At 41.9% G+C, this 19630-nt stretch overlaps 1 protein-coding gene across 1 annotated transcript in view; it reads right to left on the bottom strand.

Moving 5' to 3' along the window:
- Positions 1–19630, bottom strand: part of AKT1 (AKT serine/threonine kinase 1) — a 75774-nt gene that overhangs the window by 3394 nt on the left and 52750 nt on the right. Inside the window, exons 9-13 of the mRNA XM_061376490.1 lie at positions 19157–19225; positions 18309–18434; positions 16875–17003; positions 12466–12680; positions 3865–3952 (exon numbers count right to left, since the gene is read on the bottom strand). Coding sequence (XP_061232474.1) covers positions 3865–3952; positions 12466–12680; positions 16875–17003; positions 18309–18434; positions 19157–19225 — 627 coding nt within the window. The remainder of the gene's footprint in view (positions 1–3864; positions 3953–12465; positions 12681–16874; positions 17004–18308; positions 18435–19156; positions 19226–19630) is intronic.

Below are 19630 nucleotides of genomic sequence, written 5' to 3'. Positions count from 1 at the left end.
GAGGACATGTAAATAGCTCAGCACTGTGCTTAAGTTCGCCCACCGCTGGGGTTAAGCATGGCCATCTTTTAATATCACAGAGCCATGCCAGGCAACAATTTAGAAGTGTGACTGAGGAAGTATACAGCTTCCAATCTGGAACTGCAGGGAAAGGTTTATCAAGGTAAATGGTAAATTGCTCCAGCTGGAAGTAAGCAGTGACCCCCAGACTTGCATTTCTGCTCCTACAGAAACAGTAACGACCCTGACAGAAATCACTACCTGGAAAACACCAACAAAGTTTGAATGTATAAAACACTTCTTTCCCATCCTAACCTTTCCTCCTGCTTAGATCTGAAGAATCATTTGCTTGTCAGGTTGGTAAATAAGAAAAGCACTAGCTTCAAGCTCCCTGTCACCAGAATGATCTTTCTGATTGGTTTCGAGAGCATCCAACAGAGTGTTGTGCTGTCTTACACACAACAATGCAATGAAACTCCTTCATTCTCCATGTAAAAACTTTAAGAAATGTAATCTACACACACAATAGTATTTCAAACTATGAAGCAACATTTGCTGTTTAAAAAGCAAGCTTTAAAAATTAAGGTATATAAACATCCTGTTTATTATTAAGAAAACACAATTATAGTGTATAGTTATCTTTCTTTTTAATTTTTTTTTCAATTTCTAACAATCCCCTGTGCCCAAGAATGGCTTAAAGGAGCCTGGCAAATGTTCCTGTCAAAAAAACACAAGTATTCAGAAGTTGTCTTAACGCCCTGATTTTAAAATGGAAAAAGAAAGAGGTTATCCCAAAATCACTTGTTACTCTAAGCCTTGCACCCCTCCTGAAGTTATTGGAGAGGGAATACATAATGTAATAACATTATTCTCAATCAAGTCACACAAACATATGTAAAAACCCTGTTAAGGATGAGTATTCCTCATTTCACATTTCAGCTCTTTTCTTTCTCCTTACAGCTGTTTTCTGCCTACTTGAAGCCAACCCCGGTTTGCCTTTGACTAGTTGTGCGTGCATGTGTGTGTGAAGCCTGTCTGTCCTTTTAAGCTAATGGTGGTTCTGGCACTCACAATGCTCCCGCTTGCTCTGGCTTGCTGTGCACAACACAGAGTGATTTAGACTTGGGTACTGGAGCACACACCTGAACTACACACATCAGAATGACTCGGAGCAGCAATCCTAAGTCAGAACACGTGTAATGGGCTAGCACTGCCTGTATCATTTTCCTTTTTATTTCAGTATCTGTTAAAAGCAATTTGAGACAGATTATGATGCACCCACAAGACAACTTTTTTTACCCCTAGCTGTCAAATTCAGAACATTAAGCTAGAAACAGAGGGGAAGCCGTAGAAAGCTCTAAGGCTGCCTCAATCAAGCAAAGATGTTGCTTTACTGGAAAGCTGTCACTGCAATAGCTCTGCAGTTCAACTAGCAGAGAGGTGCCACCTGTAGCCTCCCACTGCTGCAGACCAGCATGATACCCGCAGGCTTATGTTGGTTTAAGAGACAAAAAAGGCTCGAAAAAGAGACATGTGATTAAAATCTCATTGTGTAAGTTTCGCTTGTGGGTGGGCAAAATACTGTAAATTAAAATGCACCTTTCTTTGCATCAAGAGACAAATAACCCTCTTCCAGGAGAGTCTAATGAATATTTTAAATTCTTGGGACAACCCCAGTTATTCAAAATTCATAATTCAAAGCAAAGTTGTGTTTCCAAAAAGCTTAATTACAAAGTAAGCATTCTCCCCATTACCCCAAGCCTACATTCATAAATGTATTCACCATTATCGGGAGACAGTGGGTAACCAAGCTTAGCACCGAAACACCTCTAGGCAGCTGACAGAATTCAGCCTTTATCTGTGAGACTGCATTTCAGGTAAATGTTGTAAGATCCTCTTTGGACCACCCAGAACATAGGCAGCACAGGCTTTTTGGAATCTCTTCATTTGCACAGCATACCTATTTCAGATGTACATACTAATGGGATAGAAGCAAACCCAGAATCTGGCCTCCCTGGATATGCCAAGGTGAGAATAAGTCTCAGCACACTGCTTTCTCTAAAAATATGTAACATTTGGAGTTTCCTGGTAATTTCCGCAACAAACTGAGTCAGTGCTATTGCAGGACAATGTATGAAGGCTTTCTCAGTTCTATGACTAAATAAATTGCTTCCAGCCTGTGTGATTTCTCCTCCATTCAGGTAACCAGCACTACCATCAAAGAGCAAATAAGACATTTGAGCCATTATCAACTTCTTATGTAAAACGGCAAAAAAGCAGGAAATCCTCAAGTATTCAGCTGGGTGAAAATGGAAATACCTTCCTGTTTAGAAAAGTAATTTGGATTTACTTTTTAGGTTACACTGAATAAAGTCCTTGCAGATCCCTCGTGCCCTCATGAGTGCACACAGCTCTCTCAAGGGGTGCTTTGAAAGGACAGAAATCTAAACTCCATCTACACTTTCAAGGCACAAAAACTTACTTTATGATTTTTCGGTTCCTTTTAGTCACACAAACCTGTGAGGAAGTGAAAGCAGAGAAAGAAATAGAGCACTCTTTGTAATTGCATACAGGCGCTAGACAGGTCTCCCAGTACCGTACAGGAACCAGCGGTTACACTATTTTCTTAAGAATACAAACATTGCTAATAGATCACTGTATTAGTAATTCAAAGAATTAAAATTCTGTTTCTGCTAAGTTTTTTACCTGCTTTAACCAACTGGAGGGAAAACCAAACTGTATTTAGAGATCAAATGAGATCTGGTATCACAAGGGGCTGCAGGAAGAAGGAATGAAATCAGGAAAGGCTGGGATGGTGTGAGATCATGTGGCGTCAGTAGATGGGAGCCTTTAATCACCAGACCCACGTTATACTTCACTCCATTTCACATAAACGTAACAGAAAATGTGGCTGCTGAGAATCAAATTTGAGAGGACAATAGATGGAGTGTGTCCAGAGGAGGTCCATGAAGATGATTAAAGGGCTGGCGCACGCCTCCTATGAAGACAGGCTGAGAGAGCTGGGGTTGTTCAGCCTGAAGAAGAGAAGGCTTTTGGGGAGACTTTGTAACAGCCTTTCCATACCTAAGGGGGCCAACAAGAAAGCTGGAGAGAGGCTTTTTATGAAGGCATGTAGGGATAGGACAAGGGGGAACTGCTTTAAACTGAAAGAGGGTAGACAGAGATCACATCTTGGGAAGAGGTTCTTTATTGTGAGGGTGCTGAGACATTTGAACAGGTTGCCCAGAGAAGCTGTGACTGTTCCATTCCTGGAAGTGTTCAAGGCCAGGCTGGACCTGGTCTAATGTGAGGTGACCCTGCTCATAGCGGGAGTGTTGGGAAAAAAATTACCCCTGGGTTTATGTAAGAGCCCTCATTGCTCTGCACGTGCCTATGCAGTCTAATTTTATCAGTCACGACTGGAAAAATGCAAAGGAGAACAAACAGCCCATCTCTCACTACTGCTTCTAAGTTTTCCTTCAGGTTCTTAGGAACCAACAATTAACTCCTGGGCTCACAAGGGATACATCAGTTGATGGAAAGGAATGACAAAAAGACTTCACAGGAAAACCATTTTAAAAGCTTATATACTGCCTAAGTTTGTAGGCAATTTTGATTGGAAGCAATTCTTCAGTCACAGAAATGAGGATCTCATCGAGACAACGCTGTGGAAAAGTGGCTTTGGTTCAAAAGCAACCCAACTACAGTATTTTCAGAAACATGAAACAATTTAGCCTTCCTAAAAACAACTGTAAACCTCTTCCATGGAGGGCTTCTGTGTATCTTAAGAGAGGGCAACAAGATGTGAAACATTCAGTGTATCCACAGCTACAATACACTGTAGGAGAGCAGTTGTAAAAGTACCTTTTTCTCGTATACATCTTGCCAAACAATGCCAGCAAAGAATTTATGCTGCATAATCTCCTTGGCATCATCCGGACCACCACCTAACCTGTTTGGGGCAAAATAAGTAATTAGATGTTTGAGTACAGTTATTTTTCCTCATACAATTTTTACTGAACAGTAGGCAAAGAAATTCTGAGTTTATATAATAGATTTGGAAGCCTTTGTTTCATATTCGTGTGCAAGGGCTGCAGGAGAGTCTATTTTAGGCTTCGAAGCAGTTCCACTCACAGATCTGAAAACATGGTAACACACAGAATAAAGGTCTCTCTTAAACAAAGGGAAAAAAAATATAAAATCACAATTCCAAAGACCTGTCTTTCAGGAATGATGCTGTCTTAGGGAGCACAGCAGATCCTGCAAATAAAAGGTCTGAGCCACAGACTCTTTCTAAATTAACAACAGACAACCTCTCACAATTTTGTAGAGCAGGGCGATGCCAGCAGTAAAACTGAATTTGATTTTGAAGTGTAAGAGAGGCAAGGATTTTTAAGACAAACTGATTTATGCAACCTGATTTAAATTTCCATTAAACAGTTGACAACTGCAGTGATAATATTGTACTGTATGCAAATCTTTCCTCCTCCCTGGCTTCACGAAAGCACAAGGGTGTTTTATTGACTTAAGGTTTATCAAGATAAAGCACTTTCATTCCAAAATAAAACTGTCCACAGAGCTTATAGATGCAATCAGTTTGGTTGCAGTCTTGAGCTAACAGATACTTAAATTTTGCTGTGGAGGTTAAAATGTTCTGTAGAAGATTGAACCACATCTGCAAGCAAAGGCATGCACTGATAAAACAACACACATACTAAATAATCAGCAGGAGACTTAGTTGAGGCAACAAGGTTAAGCAGACGCTCAGGATTTTAAGTATAAGAGGTGCTACCATGTTCATCCAGGCTGACCTCTAGTATTTGCCTGTTCCCTGATTCTTGGTGCCACTGGCAAACTGAGATATTATCCCTATTTTAAGAACTTGGAACAATGGCTTTCTGTGGCCAAGGCAAGAACTATACTGCTACGGAAAGAGGGCCAAGGACAGTTCTTTGAACCTGAAGCCAAGCTGCCTGGTCAGACCTCATCTGTGCTGCACAACAGCTGGCCCTGACTTTCCTCCAGACCACATATACATATACATGCCCTAATACATAATTATTTGGAAACGGGAGGGGTTTGGTTCAAAATATCAAAGATATTTTGATGGCTGTGCTAAAGCCCACTGAAACTGTATTTTTACAGCCTGACACTGCACTGCATGCTCTGTAGCTTGAAGGCAGAACCCTACTGAGAAAATGTTGGACAATCATTTAGCGCAGAGGAGTCAAATTAGAATCACAGACTAGTTAGGGTCGGAAAGGACCTTAAGATCATCAAGTTCCAACACCCCTGCCATGGGAAGGAACACCTCACTCTAAACCATGTCACCCAAGGCCTCGTCCAACCTGGCCTTGAACACTGCCAGGAATGGAGCATTCACAACTTCCCTGGACAACCTATTCCAGTGCCTCACCACCCTAACAGGAAAAAATTTCCTCCTTATATCCAATCTAAACTTCCCCTGTTTAAGTTTTAGCCCATTACCCCTTGTCCTGTCACTACAGTCCCTAACAAAGAATCCCTCCCCAGCATCCCTGTAGGCCCCCTTCAGATACTGGAAGGCTGCTATGAGGTCTCCACGCAGCCTTCTCTTCTCCAGGCTGAACAGCCCCAACTTTCTCAGCCTATCTTCATATGGGAGGTGCTCCAGTCCCCTGATCATTCTCATGGCCCTCCTCTGGACTTGTTCCAACAGATCCATGTCCTTTTTATGTTGAGGACACCAGAACTGCACACAATACTCCAGGTGAGGTCTCACGAGAGCAAAGGGGCAGGATCACCTCCTTCGACCTGCTGGTCACGCTCCTTTTGATGCAGCCCAGGATACGGTTGGCTTTCTGGGCTGCAAGCGCACACTGAAGCCGGCTCATGTTCATTTTCTCATCGACCAGCACCCCCAAGTCCTTCTCCACAGGGCTGCTCTGAATCTCTTCTCTGCCCAGCCTGTAGCTGTGCCTGGGATTGCTCCAACCCAGGTGTAGGACCTTGCACGTGGCATGGTTAAATTTCATGAGGTTGGCATCAGCCCACCTCACAAGCGTGTCAAGGTCCCTCTGGATGGCATTCCTTCCCTCCCGTGTATCAACCAAACCACACAGCTTGGTGTCATCGGCAAACTTGCTGAGGGCGCACTCAATCCCACTGTCCATGTCAGCGACGAAAATGTTAAAACAAGACCGGTCCCAACGCCGATCCCTGAGGGACACCACTCGTTACAGGTCTCCAGCTGGAAAACGTTGAGCCATTGACCACAACTCTTTGTGTGCAGCCATCCAGCCAGTTCTTTATCCACCGAGTGGTCTCTCCAATTTAGAGACAAGGATGTCGTGTGGGACAGTGTGGAACGCTTTGCACAAGTCCAGAGAGATGACATCAACTGCTCTACCCCTGTCCATCAGTTCTGTACCCCCATCATACAAGGCCACCAAATTGGTCAGGCAGGATTTCCCCTTAGTGAAGCCATGCTGGCTGTCACCAAGCACCTTGTTGTTTTTCATGTGCCTTAGCATGCCTTCCTGGAGAATCTGCTCCAAGATTTTGCCAGGCACAGAGGTGAGACTGACTGGTCTGTAATTCCCTGGGTCATCCATTTTCCCCTTCTTGAAAATGGGGGTTATATTTCCCTTCTTCCAGTCGTCGGGAACTTTACCTGACTGCCATGATTTTTCAAATATAATGGCCAGTGGCTTAGCAACTTCATTCACCACCTCCTTCAGGACTCACAGATGTATTTCATCAGGACCCATGGACTTGTGCACATTCAGATTTTTAAGATGGTCTCGAACCAATTCCTCTCCTGCAGTGGGCCTGAGGTCTTCATTCTCACAGTCCCTGTGTTCTGCCTTCCAAGACTTGGGTGGTGCGGTCTGAGCCTCTGCCAGTGAAGACCGAGGTAAAGAAGTCATTCAGAACCTCAGCCTTCTCCAAATCCTGTGTAGCTAGTTCTCCCGAGAGCTTCCTGAGGGGGCCTACGTTCTCCCTAATCTGTTTTTTATTTGCTATGTACCTGTAGAATCCCTTCCTGATATCCTTAACATCCCTAGCCAAGTTTAATTCTAACTGGGCCTTAGCTTTCCTAACCTGGTCCCTAGCTTCCCGGACAACATCCCTGTACTCTTCCCAGGCTGCCTGTCCTTGCTTCCACTTTCTATAAGCCTCTTTTTTCATTTAAATTTTCCTCAGCATTCAGTGACACCTCATCCAAACTGCTATCTGGGAATGGATCCGGGTGCATTCAACCCTCTCAGCTGTGTCCAAGCAGCATCTTCACAGAACACAAGCTGACAGAGGCCACAGCTATACCAGAGAGACCAAGCAACAGAGGTGCCTGGCAGTTCAGAACCCATGCTTGCACAGTAACTTAAGGGGTCTGCTTCTTCATATTCCTTCATGAAACGTGCAGTAGTAGAGGGAACGCGTACCCCAGTCTTACAGTAGCAAAGTGTTGGGTGATGCTCTCCTTCCCCAGGTAAACTCTAGGACCAAGCCTAAGTTGACCCAAGAGCCCCACAGGCCAAACCAAGCCAGATGATGGCTCTCCCCTCTGCCTGGCAGCACACTATACAGCTGCAGAGCAGCCTGGAACATAAACTCCAGGGCAGCCTGGGAACAGAGACAAACTCTGTGAGTAATTATCTCTTGGGTGGTTCCACACAGACCTAGAGGCTTTGCCAAATCTCTACCAGGCTCCCTGTTGCTTCCCCAGTGCAGATGATGATGGCCAGTGAAGAAGAGGAATGAGTTGATCCTCTTTATCCACAGATACCAACACACTGCCCTTCTGCACACAAATTCAGGGGTGACTACAAGCTAAGAAGAACCTGAGTTGTGTTCTGCAGAAGAATCCAGGAAGGCTGGCTGCCTGCACCCATGTATGAGTGTTTTGGGGAATATGTTAGCTAATGTGAGCCCTTGTTCAATGAAGGGCAAACACATACTCAGGGACATGCCAAGAAAAACTCCAGATGTTTTACTTACCCTTTAAAAATCTATACTATTAAACAAATCTATTCAAAATGAGCAGGGAAATGACAAAAACCTCGTATTTTGGATATGGACTTATTCCAACATACACTCTTTCCTTTCAGAATTATGAAAGGGTCCTCTCAAAGAGAACAAAATTAAATCAGTACCTAATGCAAAAATTGCAGTTAAGCACCAAGAGCTGAATGAGCAGCAGCTCTGCCTTCCTAAGGACATGCTGACAAAAAAATACATCAGGAATAAAAGTTCTTGAAAAGATTTTTGTAAAATCAGGTTAAATTCTGTGCATTTAAGTCTACAGGCAGAACCAAACACAGGCCTCCACAAACTAAGGGCAATCAGCTATGAATCCAGAGAGATCATGTGCAAATATCTTTAAAAATTTATGTACTGTATTTATATATATATTAAAATATAAATATAGCATATAAACACACATTCAGCAGTGGAAGTATTGCTATCACAGGCCAGAAGATTGCAGTTAGTGGATCACAGGAAAAATAGTTTCTCTGCTTCTCCATGTAAAAGTAAACAGTGCTCAGCACCCAAGTCCATTCCCAGCTCTTTAAGAAGAAACCCACAAGCTCCTACTTTTACAGTTAAAAAGCTTCTACAGCAAGGACAGCCAGGCCCCAGTGTAGGAGCGTGAGCAGCACCACTGTCTCTCTGCCCTGCCAAATAATCCCATTCATAAGGTTGTGCTTCCCTGTATTAGGAGCCACAATACAGACACTGACTGTGGGCCAAATCTGAAGAGACTGTCACACTTTTAGGTGACAGATTTCTGTTGTTTACAAATTCACACATGTACTGTTCTCACCCAAGAGGTTTGCTCAAGCCATCTACCCTTCCCATAGCAGAGCACCCCAAGCAGACATATGCTGTAACTACAAATCACCTCCTTTCACAACTTAAAAAGACAAGGAGTTTGGTTTTCATACAGGTAAAAGCTTGATTGACCCTGATACTTCTGGGCATCTGCAGCCAAAAGAATAAGAAAATTTAAAAGATACTGGTTTTCGTGTGAAAAAATGCTGACTGCCTCCTTCCATTCGATACATGGCACAAAGCAGCAAAGGAGAATTTTAGGTCACATGAACAGGAAATATTTACAGAATAGATTTTTTTCCTTCTTGGGGAAATTAGGGCTCACATTACAAGATTAATAAACTATCAATCCCCAAAGAAACTTCAAAATTCCTCTTCTCTTACAAAACGGATTTTATATGACCAAATTTAGGAAACACCATGATTAAAAGCAGAATGCAATTCACTGTTCTTCACATTTTCCCCATATGCCTGTGAGTCTGAGACTGAACTGGCATTACTGAAGGCAGATGCTAAGACTGCTTTTATATAACGAGCTCAGTTACAATAGGTAATTAATTCACTGATGCAGGTCACAGTTTCCTAGCTCCTTGACATTTAACTTAAAATATCCTCAACATTGAACTGCATTTTATCAACCTTTTGTTGTTGGTGGGGTTTTTTTGAGGATTTTACAGGAAATGACATCTCCCATTTTCATATTTTTTTTCTTGGTTTTCGCTGTTTTCTCTGTCCCACTCTGAAGTTCATCAGCAGTTACTAAATGCTGTCAATTCTGCCACAGACAACATTACGATGACACCAACTTCTGTCCACCACTGGGCTTTGTGGAAGAGAGGATTTCTGTTGAATTACACAGTAGCTCCCCAAAGAATCATCAGCGTGCTAATGTCAACCAGACTACTGCACGTTATTTAACTTTTCACTCGATGGATTTTTGTAGCTATCTGGCTGGGGTTTTTTCAGTATGGCTCCATGAGATCCCTGTTAGTCAACTACCGAGTATGCCAGGCACCCACCTGTTGTGTGGGTTTAAGCCCAGCCAGTAACTCAGAACCATGCAGCCGCTCGCTCACTCCCCATCTTCTTCCCATCCCTCTTCCCCCACCCCAGGATGAGTGGGGAGGAGAATCAAGGGTTGAGATAAGAACAGTCCACTAACTAAGGTATAATATAAAACAACTACTACTACCACCACCAGTAACAATGACAAGGGAAATAACAAGGGGAGAGAATATAAAACTAAAAGGGGAAAAGGGAAAGAAAGCAAACACAAGTGATGCACAGTGTAATTGCTCACCACCTGCTGACTGATAACCAGTCCAACCTGAGCAGTGATCTGGGCCTTCTGGGTAACTCCCCCCAGTATATGTATTGGGCATGACATGCTGTGTATGGAAGACCCCTTTGGCTAGTTTAGGTCACGTGTCCTGTCTCTGCTTCCTCCTGGCTTCTTGTGCCCCTCCTCATTGGCAGAGCATTAGAAACTGAAAAGTTCTTGATCAGAGTAAGCATTACTTAGCAACAACTAAAAACAACAGTGTGTTATCAATATCGTTCTCAGGCTAAAGAAGGAGAAAACCAACTGTTACAGCAGAACCCAGGCCACCGCCCCAGCACACAGATCACACCGCAAAAATAACATGAAAGTACAAGGTCAGAACTCAGAACTTCTACCCCTTGGGTTCCCAGCTCAGTTATCTGTACTGCCTGAAACACCATGAAGTGTAGGGGATTTGCACAACTGTAACTTCTGTTAAAAAGTTGGGTGAAGAGTGCTTGGTGAAAAAACAGTATTTAAGAATGGTCCATGATCCAAAGCTTGGGAAGCATCAGTGCAATTAGCAAGCTCCAGGCATGTGTGTAGGCTTGTCTAGTCTATAGTTATTTCTATCAGCAGCATGAAAAATCATCTGTCCAAAAGATCAGAGCATCACAGGTTCCAAGCCTGCAGCAGATACACTTGAAGAAGTGCTATAAAAAGCAAGCACATTGTGGAGTAATTATTGGCATTAGAAAAACTTTGTAACTAGAAACAAGTGGGCATTCTTTGTAAACAAATTGCATTTTTGGTCATCAGAGATGCTCCTTTAAGAACAAATTACAGCAGGTGCTGCATGTGTTTCTAGTGATTGAAAGGTCCCACCTGAATAAGCTACAGAAGGGTCACAATTGTACTTAACCCAGTACTTTCCTGAACTGGAATCCTCTTGGCAGGGTCTGCAGCCACGTTTGCTCGCACAGCATAGTGCCTGGGGGGCTGCTAATCAATTACACCACCTTCTCCTGGAGGTCCCCTTGCAGGCACTGTGTTCAGGAGGGGTGTGCAGCTGTTGCCACCTAGTACAAAGCTGGCCACGTTCCTGACTACAGCTGTTCCTGGTTCCCCACGTCATCACCAAGTTGAGACCTCCAGTAGTACAAACTGTGGATCTGCAATACAAGACATCTCCACAGGGTTTCCCATCAAAAACAAGTGATGGAAATAGCCTACAGTGATGACAAATCTCTGCTACAAGTATATGTATACTGGCAAAAAACATTTTCCTGCTATGTGCACGCACACATACATACAGACTAAGCAAATATCAGAAAGCAAACTGGAATACTCTCCTTACACCTCACATGAAAGATTTCCTGTATGGGGCCCATCTACAGTGGAAGTTTCAGGACAGGAGACCATAGGCAGTGTCACAACATTATTTGTTCTGGACTGACAGGATGGCAGGTTTTAAAACTGATGTTTATCTTTGTGCGAAGGTCAACATCCTTTTTGGATCTTGTTTTATGTAGCCATTAAGGGCTTTTTGGTTTTTGGTTGTTGTTTTGTTGGGTTTTTTTCATGTTTTTAAATCAAAGGTTACTTTTTAAATAATAGAGCATAGCACGAAACCTGTTCCACAACAAACAAAAAAATAACGGGGAAAAAGGATAAGTAGATTAAGCATGGTACAAACTCCACCACAAACATGGTTCAGATACCACCACCTACTGTCCAAAGCAGCATGCTAGATCACTAATAGCACAGATTTAAACAAAACCTCAGAAAACGGACAGCAGCCTCAATTAGAACAGAAGGTGAAAGCATTCAGTGGAGAGCAGTTTATGATCCACAAGACCCATTGGATTCATTATAACCAGAGGCAAGGTTAATTTGCTTAGTCCCAGGCTATAGTTCGAGTTAATGGCAGACACCACATTTTGAAGTTCACCCTTTTGATCATCAAAGCTGCTCCATATCACTATTTATGTTGTCAGCTCATGTCAGAAGCTAAACCAGAAACAGGTCCACTTGCTGCATCTTGGTAGATGATCGCTCTGAATGGATTAGAAACAAAACTACAATTTTTGTAGAAATACCTTCTTCAACTTTAAAGAAACCAAAGCTGGCACATGTGTGTATGCAACAGCCTTTTGTGCAACACCATTTGCAGCTGTTTTTCAGTGATGATGATATGGGCACTTCTTATGGTGGCACAAAAACAGTCACTTTTAAGTCACCTGTCTTGAACAGTTCCCTTTCATAGACACGCCTCTGCAAAGCACAATCATTAACTTCTTTGTGAAGCCTTTAAAAGAAAATTTTTTGCCCTTTTTTTTTTTTTTTGTATTTCTGAGGCCATGAATGCATAAAAGTTGCAACAGTCTCACCTTTGCTTAGGATCTTTCTTCAGCAAACCTGACAAGAGAGATTTTGCTTCCGGTGACAAAGTGCGTGGAAATCTAATCTCCTCCATAAGGATGAGTTCAAAGAGCTTTTCGTGGTCCTGATTGTAGAAAGGGAGCCGGCCACACATCATTTCATACATCACAACTCCTAAACCCCACCAGTCCACTGCACGACCATAGTCATTATCTTCCAGCACCTGCAGAAATGTAAAGAAAAGGCTTTAGAAGACATTCTCAAATCAGGCGTGAACACAGAACTTGAGAGAGAAAATTTACTCCACCAAGTTCATCTTTTCATGTCACAGCCAAATCTACCAGCAGAGTATTTGCAGAAGATCCATTTGAAAAAAACTGGCATCCATGTTCACTGCACTAGGTGAGCAGAAGGGGAAAAAGGCAGCAGCGGGTACATTACGGCAGCTTCCTTCTTTTCTTCCTCCCACCCTCCCTCACATTATGGTCATAAGTACAACTTTTGAAAGCCCCAGAGGCTGAGAACTGTTCTCACCTTACAGAGCCAGCTGTTAAATTCTCACTTATTCATCACAAACTGTTCCAAATGGGATTCAGTATTCTAGAGAATCCCCAACCTACCAAGAAGCCAGTGCAGCGAGAAGAGAGAAGACCGTCAACCTGTTACTTCAGAAGCAACAAGCCAAACATCCCCATCATCTTCATATCAACCTACACCCCCCAAATGGTGGCTCTGCGCATTCTGAAAGACCACCCACAAATACTAAATGACTAGTCCACATTCAACACTAAGAGCCAGAACACCAGTCGTTACATTTGACCAGCTGTAAGGCCATAAAACAGCAGTCAGATAGTCTGGAAATGTTTCTCCTCCTTCCCTTTACCCCCCCTCCAAAGGTACTTACTCGCTAGCTCTAACACTCCTGACTCTGCTTAGAGGGCTGCAAACCCAAGATCTGTCACTGGGGTGGCCTTCTCCAGGGTTCACACCAGAAGTCCAACACAGTTCATTTTTCCCTTGATACTTTAACCTAACAAAGCCACGGCTGGTGCAGGGACTCAAGACCCCAGCAGTGCCCTCCATCTCTCCTGCTTGCTTGGGAGAAGCCCTGTTACAGTGCATGTCTGATCTTCTGCACTGCAGGTTGCTGAAGGGAATATTTTGTGGCTTATGGAGTAGATGTTAGAGGACTTCTCTAGACTTTGTGTCTCCTGTGCAGTTGTCTGTAGCTGACACCAAGAGTCTCATATTCCAGACACAGTCCTCAGGTTTTAGTTGTCATCTTTACTCTTTTCATGGGTTTGCAGTGAACTGCTTATTCTTGTAAAGAGCACAAATAATGACTGCACCACCATCTGGTCTTCTTGTTGCATGGTGTCAGCATAAACTTTACACTGCTACAATTCAAAATACTTTACACTCAAAATTAAAAGGGCGAAAGAGCCAAATTAAGTTGAGGCAAGTTTAATAAAAGCAGGATTAGAACCTCTTCAAAACCTTGCTAAAGGTGTTTTGAACACAAAAAAGAGGTATCGAGACACTCCATGTAACAACTGTTAGCACTCTTGCTTCTCTCTTTACACTAATTATTCCCCTTAATTATCTGAAAGAGGGAAAGGGCCTGCAGTAAAATTAAAAGGCTGCCAGGTATTAGATTACCCCACATTGGTCTATTTACAGCATCCCCTGCCGTATGATTCACACTAAACGACAGCTGGCTGTGCAGCTGCCCCATACACGTATATGGCTGACACAGCTGCTGGCCGGACAGGATTCCAGGAGCCAGCCCTGTCCTTCCCAAGGCATCACAGCCCTGCAGCTCACAGGAGATATTGTATGACAATGCAGTTACAGCTCTCTGAGTCACCCTGTTCAATGAGCGCTTCCTGTTCACACTCCCCTATACTTGGGATTCTGAAAATAAAACAGTCACAGGCCTCCAATTTTTGTTTTTATTTTTTAAACTGCTGCAAGAAATGCAATAGGAGAGACTGAAAGAAAAAGAAAAACAAAAGGCCTTTGCTGTGTGTGTAATAAATGCTACAGTTGCTTTTGAAATGCAGCAAATACTTTGAATCTTACTCCAGAAAGCACATTAATACTTTAAATTATAATCTAGATTATTAACTACGACTTTTGCCTTCACCTCTGTTAATTCTAAACTGGATGTAAAATGCGTATTTCTTCAAATCTCTTTATCACAACCAGCATACACTCATGTTAGTGAGTTTTACACGTTGCACAAAACACAGCAATGGTTTTAGTATGAAAAATACACCGTAACGAAACAGGTATTGCACTCATTCATGATTTACTACCACACGCAGAATAGCTGGGGGGCAGTAAAGTAACAAGGTCATTTCACTTACATTATAGGATCACCATTTCCTAACGAGCAGCTCTACACTGCTGTCAGATGGAATTTGAAAGAGAAGGAAGAACAGCTGTAAACATCACAGCCATTGATGCATCTGACACATCAAAGTTGACATGGTTCAGTCACTGTCATCCATGCACGAGATTCCAGTATGAACCTAAAACCAACGATGTAACAACTGTACAGACACGCTGCTATGCCAGAGTTGAGTTACATATGCAGACAAGAAGATCGAGACCCTGCTTTGAGGATGTGTGACCCTAAATGCACAGAATATCACTCACACACAATTTCCAGATTTTTTGCATGCTATCAACCAGATGACAAAAGCCTCCAGAGTTTAACACTCCAGCTCACAGATGGGATTTGCAAGTAAGATAGAGAACTCAGTTAATCAAAAGAATCTGTCCTTCAGGGTTTTGGCTGAGCCAACTTTTTATTTAAGAGAAAAAATAGCAACAAATACTATAACAGAGAGGACAACACAGTTCCTGCACAGGGAATCCCCACATTTCAATGTAGGAAGAAACAAAACCAAAACTATAATCCTCATAAATTCCTTGATGAAAACCTGAAATTCAGCAACTGCTTTTAAGAAAGAAGCTAAAATAAAAGCCATGTTTATGAATAATAAACACTCTTGTCATGCTGCTAATTACTCCCTGCATCAGTAAATCTCAAATTGTTGTGCATGGACCCCAATTCAGATTCACTGAAGACTTCTGGTGATCCATGGAGAGCTGGCAGCTATCATGAGACTGGCTCCACCTCCTCGATACAAGCTACTTTGACAGGTGCCCACGTTCTTCATTATTACAGAGACTGGAAGCCCTTGAAAGCAGCTGGCAGTTAAGAAAAAAAGAACAAACAAAACCAAACAAAAATCAAGAGCATGCTGCCACTGCTTTCAAGCGGAGATCAGCAAAGGCTGATCAGCAAAGGCATCAGCTTTCAGTAAAAATGCTCCTCCTCATCCACTTTAGCTTTCCATACTTTGTACTTCTGCATAGTTCACTAAAGAAAGGTTTGCAATGCCCAAGTCTCCCACCTCAAAGAAAGGCTACATCCTGGCTGTGCCAACAACAGATAATCTGCCAGCACCCCAAGACTTGTTTCTCTGCCTGTGCTCCAAGCTGCACGGAACTCTTAATACCATGGGCAGCAACGCACCTCTTCGAGCCAACCAGCCATTCTTGTGAGGCACATGAGGTTAGCTCAGGTTCCATGCCCTGCTAACACAGCGAGTCTGCTTCCAGACAGCCCAGAGCATGGGCAGACAAAACCAGAGTCTGCCTGAAAAATACCACATATACATACATCCTCTATCACACAACTTCCCTTTTGATCTTCTTGTAACTAACTCACAGATATAACACCACCTGTGTTGCACAGCTCAGGAAGAGTATTTCCAGAATGAAAGTTGAAAACACATGTTTGTGTTTTACACTTAGAAAAAAAAAATGTACAAAAAATCCCCAAAACATGAGGTTTGGGAACTGAGATCCTCTGCTTGGATATATTTCCTCTGAAACCAAAAAGTTTAAATTAGGACTGAGAAATACCTCATGCTCCTACAGTCACAAAACAGTCCATGCTTCTACTGCATACCATACTAAATGCTGTGAAAAAACTTGGTCTGTCCTGCTCTTAAAACATGTTGCCTTATGCTGTCCTCAAAGAGTAAAAGAACTGGACAATACTTTCACTTCTTAAGCAAAGATGTAGAATTATAAGTGGTTTAAAAGGATTTGGGATTTTTTGTTGTTAGATTTCTGACACAAGAAGCAAGCACTGTTCCAGTAAAATGGAAATACTCCCTAAAGCGGAAGGAAGGTACTACTCTGCCTGAAAATTACCACATATCGTTATGCTAAAGATATGTCCCAGAACATGATGAATGAAAGATTCTCAGCATGTGTTGTTATATAACAGTAGTTACTGTATGAACACATTATGGTACAGAAATTATTCTGTACCGCTACTGCTATCACGGATGGCATTTAAGAAAATAATTTAGTACAACAGCCAACATAAACCTACCTCTGGTGCAAGATACTCTGGAGTGCCACAGAAAGTCTTCATTGTTGCTCCATCCTTGATGCCTTCTTTACATAGTCCAAAGTCTGTTATTTTTATGTGTCCATCTTTGTCCAGCATAAGATTTTCCAACTGGGAAGACAATCCAAATGAAAGACATCATTACATAGAACATACACTGCTCCTCAGCAAGTCCATAAAGGAAACGAATTTCCGCAGATCAGTTTTCAACCTCTGCCAAAGCACATATGATGTAAATATGCATTTATATCACTTTCGTTAGTTCTTTATGAAATGTTAGGTCACTAATTTGCAGTCTTTGGTAACTGATTATATACACAGAGAATACAGAATGTAGACATTGTATTAATGCTTCTATAATATTATCACCAACAGAACACCACTTCTTTTAAACATATATTAAGTATTGTGCCTAACAGAACTTCATCCCTGCTTTTACTCTAAGTTATTTTAGGAAATATGTTCTACCAGTAAAGGATAGCAAATGAAACAAAAATCAAATGCAAGGCTAAGGAACTACTTCCAAAGAGACCCTTTACACGAGAATCACTTTACAGATTTACCCAGCACGTGGTTGTGGTATTTATCCTAGCCTGCACCACTAATTTTTTTTAAAAGCCATCTAGATTTCAGAATAAAATTTCCACTGTGTATGAAGTAAAACACACCTTCAAAGGAGTCATGGTGGTACAGGAGAGAAAATCCCAGCATGAATCCCAAAATGCTATAGCCTGAAAACAATCTACAGCAAGCTTCACTTCAGATTGCTCCTAAATGAACTACCAGTATCCCCTCAACTTCACCTGCAAACACTTATCAGGAAACAAAAAAAACCAACAAAACCCTAGTAACCGAGTTATTGTTTAATTTTTCTCAGTTTCCCAAGTTTGCTTGCCCTAAGATTTCTTGTTTGGTTAGGTTTTGGAAGCGTTGCTTGTTTTTCTCCTTCTGTGCTCACCAAACAAATGAGCAACTTGAGGCTTATCCTCAATTTTTTCTCACTGCAAGCAGGTACTACGAAGGTAGTGCTGTGCAGCACAGTGCAAGGAAGTGGAACATACATACACTATAAATTTGCATCTATCTGGTAAGACCTGGCATGAAAAGCCCAGGATTATGTTCCACCATGCAGAAGAGCCAGCAGGGTTTCTCTTAGAACATAAGCAGGCAAGCGTAAATGCAACTCAAGCAGCTCACTACCCCTTCATGTTCTCTGAAACACTGCCTCATAAATGCATTATACAACCTGATATGGAAGTGTTTAGGTATCATGTAAAGTCAAGTCCAACAGCTGCAATAACTGTTACGTTAAAGTTCAATCGGGAAAGGCTTTCTTATAGTTCAGGCTTATTTGCTTTTGGACTAATGAACAAAAAGCCCAAACTCAAAAAGCCTACAGTACTGTTTTCTACATACCTTCAAATCTCTATAAACCACATTCTTCTCTGAATGCAGGTAATCCAGTGCTGAAACAATCTCAGCTCCATAAAACCGAGCCCGTTCTTCAGAAAAGACACGCTCTCTTGACAGATGGAAAAACAACTACAAGAACAGTAATTTGTTACTGTTAGATTGCACATGTTTCTGAATTATGTCTCACATTTTGCAGGCCACCCTGCTTGGAATGTGATATTACCAAAGAGAAAACCTCTTCCCATCTTCACCCAGCACCCAGCTGTGTGCCCAAATGTGTTAAAAAGCGTCAAACTAAATGATTAGACAATTGTATCACATTCACAGCTGCACACTGATAACAAGTTTGTGTGCTCCACACTCTCCTATGTACAGAAAATTGTAAAACCCCATTTTGATTGAGGTACAATTACATACTAAAGCTACAGCTCAATACATGATTCACTCACATGTTAATATTTCAGCGTTTTCTTCTTGACTAACAGTAGCTTGTTATTTTTCTAGTTCTCCCCTCCAAAGTAACACATACTCACAATATTCATTAAAAAATGTCAATACTTGTCTGAAGAGCAACCAGAAAGCAACCTTGTATTCTTGAATTACTACATGTCAGATTACAATATGCTGCCATCATGTAAAATATGAAGCTACACCCAAAGCTTTTATTCTCTGAAAACGAGTTAAGAAAATTAAGAGTCTTAATATTAGTTAAACCTGCAAACAGCTCTGTTTAACTGGGACAACTTGGGTTAATTAGAATTGCGAACATGGACCTTAGCTAAATAACCAAGCAGAATTAGTAATAATACAGGAAAGTCCTAAAGTATTAAACATTATTAGATTTCCCTTACCTCCCCTCCATTAGCATACTCCATGACAAAACATAAGCGATCATGTGTCTGGAAGGAATACTTTAAAGCCTAAAACAGATTTAAACCAAAACTTAGATCACACCAACAGTTATTAGAGCATTTTAAATAGATTTTCAGAAACACAGAGATAAAATTCCTATTTTAGTGGATTTTCTTTTTTTGTCCTTGGATCTTTTATAATATTTACATTTCCGTGTTGCAGCTGAAGACTGATCCACTGCCAACTTATTTAATTAAATAAATTTAATCAAACATTAAAACAATCCTTGGCACTACCAGTAACACCTATAATCCTGTGAAACTAAGTCCTGGCCTATTAACAGTGACATAGAAGTACCAATAGTGGCTCTGAAGTTTCCTTCCCAGGCCATAAGCTCCCACAGTTTCATCTCACAGACAAGAGGCCATAACTAAACCCCAATGTTTTACTGCATTGGCTACAAGCTCTCTGAT

The sequence above is a fragment of the Neopsephotus bourkii genome, unplaced genomic scaffold (assembly GCF_033783945.1).
Source record: "Neopsephotus bourkii isolate Nb327-2 ecotype Australia unplaced genomic scaffold, CSIRO-AGI_Nbou_v1 NB_1707, whole genome shotgun sequence".
Classification (NCBI taxonomy): Eukaryota; Metazoa; Chordata; class Aves; order Psittaciformes; family Psittacidae; genus Neopsephotus; species Neopsephotus bourkii.
Note: the sequence above shows the minus strand (reverse complement) of the source record. Positions and strands in the feature narration are given on the sequence as shown.